This window comes from Simochromis diagramma, unplaced genomic scaffold (assembly GCF_900408965.1).
Source record: "Simochromis diagramma unplaced genomic scaffold, fSimDia1.1 OVJJ01000680.1, whole genome shotgun sequence".
In the NCBI taxonomy this organism is placed as follows: domain Eukaryota; kingdom Metazoa; phylum Chordata; class Actinopteri; order Cichliformes; family Cichlidae; genus Simochromis; species Simochromis diagramma.
Window position 1 is genome coordinate 213,523 of NW_024387470.1, and position 9,672 is coordinate 223,194.

Genomic DNA, 9,672 nt, shown 5'->3' on the forward strand with positions numbered 1-9,672 from the left:
GAATACCACAACTCCAGCTTTATTTACATCTGCCCCATGAAGGCATCGCAGAGATGAGAAGGGGGAAAAAGTGTGTAACCATGCTGTGGGTATTATTTTCTTATTACTGAGCAAGTAACTCCATGCAACTGGAAATAAGGCCAGGCTCATTAAAATTAACGCATTCAACAGTAATTTGCACGTCTTTAACGTTCGAGCCAACTTTAGCCTCTGGATCAAGGCCTGACAAGTGAAGCCATTGTGAAAGTGCCTAAAAAAGCCATCTATTTCCACTGTGAACGACTATCTTTGAACAGAGGAGGTGGCTTGCGACACCAACTGTCTGCCATCTATAATCCAGTTTTGAGATCCCTTCCAAGACACCTTAACACCCACTCACATCCCGGGCCATTTGACCTCACATGATAGGGTGGGGCTAGGTTTCACAATGGGTTCACCCGAAACCTTGGCTGATTGTGACCTACACCTGTTTTCACAACCTGGCTCGTGTGATTAGGAAGATGATCAAAATCGGGGACTCTCTACCAGTTGCTCTTAGAACTGAAGAAGCTTCTCAGATGAAACGTCTTCAAGAAACTTAAATGCTTTGCTTTCCAAGCTCCTTAAATGCCTAAAACCAGCATTCTTATTACAAAAAGTTGTATAGATGTTTACAGTGAAATGTTTATGGGCTCAGACACAAGTTTGCAGTCTTACTGAATCCAACATGATGCTTGTTAGGACAGTGTAAGAAGAATTCAAATTTGATTATAGGGCAGCGCAATATGGCCAAAAATATTTATCACGATATATATTTGCAAATTTGCGATAACAATATAACTGACGATATAATTGACGCAAGACAAAATACTTTACAACTTCACGACTTTATTAGTGCAAAAAAATCCCATCAATGTATTTTCACTTAAACAAGCAGCTGGTTTATGTGCATTAAAGCTATATACAAATTTAACAATGCAAATGCAAATTCCTTGCTGATAATTTAACCAAAAGACATTTCCAGGGGAAATGGGCCATCATATCCTGAGCATATCCTAACCATGTATAATATACCCAAAACTTAAAAAGAGGTTATACACACACAATACGGTAATATTATGTTGAAGCACAGTACGTATCACTCCGCGAGGCTCCCGACTATGGTAGCAGTAATGCTCCGACAATCCACCAAGCAGTGCGGCTTTGTAGCTTAGCAAAGTCGTACTAAAACATTTTTGACAGATTTTTTACCACATAAAATTGATTCGGGGTCAGTAAACACAACCAGAATTACATAAATAAGGCACTCGGGATTATAAGGGGCACGGTCGATTTTTCAGAAAATCAAAGGACTGATTTTAAGTGTGCCGCATTTTCCGAAAAACAGGGTAATAACGACGGCTCGCTAGCATGCTCTACCAAAAATAGTGCTTTGTTGGGTATCTGACGGAAGAAAGCCAAACCAGTTCCACACCACTGTAGTTGCAGCATTTTGACAAACCAATTCTGGTTCATCTGTTTCATTCAACGATCCGCTTCCGCCCTTCTCATTCTCCGTCGCCGCCATGCTTTTTCCGCCATGTGCGTATGAAAACAAAGGCACTGCGCATGAGCGTTTTACCCATATTCTATCGCGATATTTCATTTTCTTATCATTGCCCAATATTATTACCGTGAACAGTATGATATGGTCCAGCCGTATTTGATTAAACAAACAACGTAATTGGCCATAACTGGTGAAGCCAGAACCCGAAATATCTCTAATCCATGAAAGATATTTGGAGCTTCTGAGCCTCTAAAGCAATGCCAATACAGAAGTGTTGCTAACCTGCAATCTTTTTAAAAGATCAAAAGTAAGAATGATGGCTGAAGATGAAATTCCTCAATCTGAACAAAAGCAAAACACAAACTTGGAGGAAACACCCTTAGCCGATTACTGTCATCCGGTTGCAAGGAACCTTGTGATTTTTGACAGTGTGATAAACAGATTAGCTCTCTTGTTAAGATCAGCTTCTTTCAACTAATGCATGAATTATGCTTTAACTGGAAACTGTACTGTAATTGTGACATAACGGGAAACTCCTTTTGGCTGTAAAGCTGTAAACTTCCAAATAACCTCTCGTGCACTTCCTGAGAAAGACGTTGATTTCCTGCAGAAGTCTATATCAAGTTCAGGCTCCTCCTTTACCTACGTCGTGCCACATGATTTTGAGAGAATAATCCAGTCATTATCACCTCCAAGCAGCAGCTCACCTATACTGGCCTCCTTCCTCTGGCTTCCAGTACACTTCAGGATCCAGTTTAAAATTTTATTGCTTGTTTTTAAGGATCTCAGTAGTTTGGCGCTCCCTCACTTAACAGAACTTTTGAAGGCATACAATCCTGCAGTAGCACCGAGGTCTGTGCTCTTTCTAGATGCAGGCTTGAAAGCAGAGGCGAGAGAGCCTTTTCGGTGGTGGCTCCTAATCTTTGGAACAACTTATCTTTTCACATAAGAGCTGCCAAGTCTCTTAATCGTTTTAAATCACTTTAAAAAACCCATTTGTTCTCACTTGCTTTCAGGTCTAGTTGAGCAGATTACTCTGGCTCTTCTTATGCAAACTGTTTTATTTACTTATTTTGTTTGACTTACAGTGTATCTTTATGGTTGCTTTGATGACTGTCATACATATATATATATATATATATATATATACACATTTACAGTGTACATTCTGTATAGCTTTTACAGCACTTTGGTCAATTGAGGTCATTTAAAATATGTCACACAACTTTCTTGAGAATTCCTCTGGTTTCAATAAGAAGTCTGGTTTTATAGAGATCTATGGTTACAATGAGTCTCTGGCTCCCTCAAACTGTGACCTCAGTAAAGATTTTTCTGACGAGTTCACAGAGTTAATCTCTAGTTTCAACTCTCACTGAACATAGCATGATTTCTTTTTTAAATACTGTCCAGAATCGAGTTGCGAGGAGGCTGGAGCGTGTCCCAGCACTGGGAGGGAAGGAGACAGGGTACACCCTGGACAGGTCGCCAGTCTCACAGGGCTAACACAGAGACAGACAACCGGTCTTCTCATTTTCCCAGCTTTTACAAAACTTACTGAACACCACTTTAAAAACAAGGCTCATAGCAAACCGTGAGTTTCGTGCACCTGCTTCCAGAGTAGGGAACACCCTAATTAATGTGACCCCTTGCCTTTGTTAGCTAACAGTCATTTTCCAGTCAAATGCTTTCTGGAGAGCTTCGCTGTTTCCTGTAAAACTCTGACTGAGTCTGACATTTTGGTTCACGCTCGAGATGAAAAAAAAAGAAAAAAACAAAAGCTGGAAAATACCGCTGCTCAGTGCATCTGCCCCGGTTTGTATGTTCTAAGCCCGCCCTGCTGTCAGGATGAATGGTGGGTTTTCACAGAGTCCGATGATGGAGGATCCCATTGTGAGGAACAGCACACTGGCCGTGTCTGCTGTGTGATGTTTCACCTCAGGCGAGAGGAATCAAAGCACCACCTGCGGACCACTGGAGACACTCCTGCACAACAAACGCGACTCTCAAATATCCTCGCTCGAAATGTCAGAGACTGTCCTGCAGCAAACGCCTGCTGTACCTGTCTGCACTGTTAACCGTGCACCAGACAGTGATTCAGGCCTCTGTTTGTTTAATGTTTTCACACTTTTCCGTCTGAGCGGGCACACAAGTTGAACCGCTAGGTTTCTCCGAGGCAGGTAGCCATTAACTCAACAAGAGCTCGATATTATCCTTTGAGTCATGCTGCTCTTTCTGTACCATACGGAGGACTCAGGCAACCCTATAATCTAGAAGGTGACTGAGAAGGGTCATTGTTAAAGAAATTAGCAGCTTGACTAAATGACTGTTTTCCCTTCAAATGCCAAGAGGTGAGTGTGAAGAATCGGCCTGAAGACTGGCAGTGGCTAAAACATGAAATCATGAGCAGGGCTTGAGTTCAGCAGGGGAGAAGAAAGAATGTCAGACATGGCGGCTGGAGTAAAACGCACAGCCGTCTCACACTTATGGCAGGAAACTTCAATATTCCAGCAAGTTCAGCTGTTTATTTTCCTTTACACTGTGACTCTACATTCTTATTTTCTCCAGATATCATTTAGTCCAACTCGTGGACCTAACAACCTCCTTAACACTCGTATTATCAATGACACCCACAGCCTGGCTGATGAAGCAAATATGGCAGACTAGTCAACTAGCCTTTATACTCAGATATGATTTTGCTAGTGACATACAGTGAGTCTGCTGTAACTTATCTACACTGCACAAATCTGGTGATGGTTGGTTAGTAACATTAAACTCATAAAGTAATGTGAAAATGGACAGCCAAGATGCCAGATCAGCCCTGGGTGTTTGGATAAAACAGCTAGCTTTGTCCACTCAAGACAGTATTTTTCCATGTGAGCAAGCACACTAGCTTTAGCTAACATTAGTCTGAAAAACAACAGCACTGAGTCGGTTCTGAGCCGGGAGAGAAAAAAAATTCTATATGAATGAAACACACTGCTGATGTTGCTGTTGGTTTAGCCGGGTTTAGCGGTTAGGTCAAACCGGTTTTGGTAGATAAAACTGGCTTTCTTTTAGCTAATATTAGATCACTAGGGATAATCCTGGCAACTAATCTTTTACTTGAAAAAATCAATTAGGCTAAACGACTAGTCTTACACTAAGAAACATTCAGATATAACGTTCAATTTGAAAATAATTTAATGCCAAAAACTGTTTAAACAAAGGCATTTGAATCCATTAATATATGACTTCTTCAATAATGAACTATGCGACTGGCCCATTATGAGTGTTGTACATAATACTCCAAACAGACAGGGAAGAAGAAAAACACATAAAATAAGCTGATGTTAAATATATGAAAAGATATTACTACAAAAGATGCTCGTGTATTACTGAAATATTTTTTGAAAAAAAAACAAAAAATCAGGAGGCAACAGCCTCAGCTGGCTCCTTTCAATGTGGAGGACTACTCTGCTCTATTCTGAGCATCTCCCGATTGACTGAACTCCTCACCCTATCGCTGAGGGAGAGCCCATCCACCCTTCAGAAAAAGCTCATTTTCACCGCTTGTATCTGTGATCTCTAATACTGTTGACAAAAAGATCTATTCATGGTGTTTCTTAAATTAAGTGCTCTATCTGGTGGCAGCTGGCTGCATAACATTTAAGGCTGGGCATCAATTCAAATGTTAACAATTAGATTTAACGACTAGTACGTCTGGTCCCGACTACTGACAACAGCAACCATTAGTCGCTTAGTCAACTAGTTCTGCACATCCCTGTAGCTAACATTAGCTTGACTGCTAACGCAGACTTGATACCCAACTTAGCAACTGATACTGTCAGTAGCACTTTGAAGCCAATTGTTGGCGCTGCGAGTCAGCCATTTGTCACTCAGGTTAGTGGACTCTTTCTACGCTACGATTAGCTAGTAACGCTCACTGTTGATGCTGGCATCAACAAAGAGGCAGTGCAGCAGGGCACTTAGTAATGAGCATAAGTTTTGCATCCTTTGGAAGTTCGACCTGAATCCTTTGTAGAAAAGTCACTCCACTGGCTGTTAAGAGTCAAGAACAGTATAATTTTACATAACTAAGTTATTACCCATGTGTGAATGGTTAAATTTTCACACATTGTAAATTTTTCAGTGTACCCTGGTACATTTACCTAGCATACATACAGAAATAGAAATAGTGGTTACAATTACTCCTAAAAGTGGTGGGAATGCAGACAGATTACTGTTAAAAAGAAGAGCATTTTGGATTCATACACTAGAAATTGAAGAATTGAAGAATGAATGTTGAACTGCTTCCTGTAGCCTATTATAATAACCGCCTACTGGGATTTCCATTTTATGGATGCCGCTTTCACGGATTAAATTTGATGCCATTCAATTTAAACATTGTGCATTTTGCTCACTTGTATAGACTCGGTTGGCTGCACAGGGTCAGAATGTTATTCTGTATATGAGTTTGCATTTACTGTACATTTGTACATCTATTTATACAAACTGCTCAAATATATTTTAATGAACAGCTTCGTACTAATGTTTTTTAGGCATGTTTGCTATTGTTCCCCTTATTGTAAGTATTGTAAGAGTTTTAACTGCAGATGATGAAACCTGACTTTTTTGTTTTTCCTGGATCACATTCCAGTGTGGTTAACCTCAAGATGCTTGTTGTCAAACAATTGTGTGTAGCTTTTGTTGATCCTCACGTGCACTAAAAATGCATAAATTTTGTCCAGCTAAAAATACTAAGCAGAACAATAAATCCATTCAGTTTGTTCTTATATTGTCATAAACTAGCCTCTGATACAGGCTTTGAGACTTGGAATTGGTCTCTGTGCTACTTGTATCTTTTATCCAAAAAACACCCAATGTGTCTTTAAGTGTCTTGCTCAGCAAAAAAAATCTATCAGATGCATTTTTTGTATGTATTTTTGTAGCTAATCCAAATATGTATCGAGATCCCACAAATACTCGAAATATAAAGAGACATGTAACAGCAGACTGAATATGGAGCCTGGCTTTAAACACTGACAGCAAAACTGTCAAGAAAGAAAATAAATCCTGATCCACTGTTGTGCAGGAGATAAATTCAAGAGCAGCTTCCTCCAACGCCTTTCTGCACTCAAAGAATCAGAGTGTTTATATGCAACAATATGCATTATCGTACCTAAAAAAGGCTTCTGTCTTTACCAGCATTAAGACATTCAATAGAACAGAGACATAAAGAAGAAAGTGAATCATAGTTTGCTGACTGCAAATGCACACAAAAGGGATTTGGTTTGCCTTTTCACATTTCCTTCCCCTAGATCCTAGCTACTTTTTCCAAACTAGGCCCCGCTCCTGTGCATGCCACACATTGGGTCTGTATAAGCAGGCAGATGGCCTGGTTAGATTTTTCACTTGACGCCTGTGCTTGTGTCTCTGCCGCTGGTTGGGTGAATGGAGGCCATCTGGGATTGGCCAGGGCTTCTGTGAATGGAGCTGGGGAGCGCCATTCAGCACTGTGGACAGCTCCATGGTGCTGAACCGACTGACTGTCAGAGGCAGCTCTTAACCGGGCACCCATTACAGCCCACATTAACCTCGCCGTGCTCTGTCAGGAGATGGTAAACGATCAAACAGTGGAGCCAACGCGAGGCCGTTTGCGTGTGTGTGTGTGTGTGTGTGTGTGCGGATATGGAGATAAGCAAACAGCAGCGGAAAGGAGACTTCCGGCACATTAGGCAGGGAAACCACCTCTTGACTGTAATGAAACACTCTTGATATGGAGTGGGGCAGTGGTGGTGAACACCTGGCAGACTGCAGCAACACACAAACACACACACGGGGATCCTAGAGTTGTTTGCATAAGGTGCCTGCCTCATTCCTGATCATTAAACTGTTAGAAGGCCATAAAACTGGAGTGTCAACCATGCGGCACAGTGGCCAAAAAAGGGCCGAGGAAGGGTCTGATCTGGCCCTGCTTGATGGCTGGTACATAATTACTCCAATTTTTTGGTCAAATGAGCTGCTAAACATGCTGGCAGCATCTGGAAATTTAAAGCACTTCTAGACTTCAAGTAGTAAAATACTGCTGTGTAGTTCCAAAGACTTATGCGATTTTGATTTCAACTGATTAACAGAACAGACAAAGACAACCTGGGATGTTAGAAAACGCAGGACTAATTAAATGTGCATTTCCTGGGGGGGAGCCAATAAGGGAGACCAGAAGACAATGATCAGCAGCGGACTGAGCCACCTGCTCAACCAGGTGAGCTACAAGGGCACCTGTACATTTAAAGAGCAGACACATTGTTTTTGGAGGGGTGGGTAAATTGGACCACTGCATTAAATTATCCAGTGGTCTTACTTAACCATATGCGTTCTTTGGTATTATGAAGTGCACAAGCTTGTAAAAGGGAGGACTGTGGGGATGGGGCGCGCACACACGAGTAGGGCCTCCATCTGCACATTAGCATGGGGCCTAAACACGATGAGGAGATGAATGAACATGAGGCCCGGAGCCGGGAGTCTCCTTGAATCTGTCATCCGTCTCCATGGCGACAAGAGGAGGAGGAGGAGGAGGACCACAAACTGGCATCTATCCGGGCCCAAATCAACAGATGGCCACCACCACATCACCCCCCTCTCCCCAACACCCTCCCACCCCATCCCTTTTGTTTGTTTGTTTGTTTTTTTCCTGTCTTTTCTTGCAGGTTTTATTTGTTTGTTTGCAGCCTACCTTGCACTGCTCCATGCACGTCCTCACCGAATATGCCCCCGGCTCGTATTTTTGAGTGAGGAGCTCAAAGTCCTCGTATTTCTCCTGGGCGTGCTGGTCGTAGCGCTGGTACGCCTGGACGCACAGACTGCAGCGGTTCGCGTCGCCGTCGCCGAGCGCGTCGAGGCTGCAGTTCAAATTGTCCGGACTCGTCGAGCCGTACAACAAATCCAGCAGGGAGTAGGAGTTACAAAAGGAAAGGTACAAATTGCTCATATTTACAGCCCGCGTCCCCTCTCTGTCGGAAAGGCCCCTGCACAACTCGTCGGCATCCAAGAAAGTAAAGCAGTCGTTAGATAAACTATCCCGGTGGCAAGTTTCGAGCCGCCACAAATGTTTGGTAGAGTTTCCTATAAAAATATCATCTGGGTTTCCTCTGAGGCTGCTGTGTGCTGAGTATGTCTGAGGTGACAAAGGGTGGGTGGATGCGAACTTGTCCCGGGTCCGGGCCAGCGTGGCCTCGGCGCAGAACCACAGGTGATCAGAGAGGAGGATGGTTAAGAACAAGAGGGATGCCAAGGACAGTCGCCATCTCTGCGCCCTCTCTGAGTCGGTGAATGGCTTTTGGTTGTCGCGGGGGGGCTCTAGCCAGATTTGGAAGCCGTCGTCATCTTCTTGCTGCCAACACGTCCCAGCACCCCTGGTCATATTTTGGGAACCGGCCGACTCCACCGTGGGGGCTCCTCTGCCGCAACAGTCATTGACGTCGGGTCCGCTTCGCGTTTTCCTCCCCTCAAGTGTCGGGCGGTGGGTTGTCCCGGCTTGCCTTTGCTATCAGCGGTAATTCCCATTAAAAGGAGCGTGGGTCGGTTGGGAAATCAAACGCTGGCGACCACGGGCCGCATCCTCCATGGCTGACCGGTGAAGCCGCTGTCCTCCCGCCCGCCCGCCCCGAGCTCTCCTCCGCGCCGCGCCGCTCCGCTCCTCTGCGTAGCCTCGACTCCGTTTTTAGAAACACTTCCCGACGCGTTTACGTTTCCCCCGGCCTCGGTCGTGCAGGGACAAAGGCGCTATCCTCTTCCAACATGGCGAAGCTGTATGCCTTTGTGTCGGCGGATGGGCCTACAGCCTGTGAGAGACCTCTTTTTTTCTTTTTCAAGCCCTCACCATCCTCAGCTCGCTGCCGTTGTCAAGTTGCCGCCATGTTCGCTAAGAGATGCTGTGTGTTTGCTGGAAGCTGGGTAAAGGCGGCGACGATAACGGGCGGCATTTCCGGTCACGCCGCTCAAAATAAAGGCTCGTTTTAGTCGTTCCTAGTGATTCGTTTTAACAGCTTTCCCGCTTTTTAGACATTCATGACACGCGATGCTTCCAAAATGAGAGTTTTTTGTTTTATTTTTAAGGCTACTGATTTTTTTTAAGAAAATGTTTATAAATCAACACAACTTAAAAAAAA

At 43.6% G+C, this 9,672-nt stretch overlaps 1 protein-coding gene across 1 annotated transcript in view; it reads right to left on the reverse strand.

The window, feature by feature from the left end:
- Positions 1–9,144, reverse strand: part of LOC120723490 (transmembrane protein FAM155A-like) — a 54,807-nt gene extending 45,663 nt beyond the window's left edge. Inside the window, exon 1 of the mRNA XM_040014964.1 lies at positions 8,238–9,144. Coding sequence (XP_039870898.1) covers positions 8,238–8,924 — 687 coding nt within the window. The 5' untranslated portion in view covers positions 8,925–9,144. The remainder of the gene's footprint in view (positions 1–8,237) is intronic.
- Between the last annotated feature and the right edge of the window lie 528 nt (positions 9,145–9,672).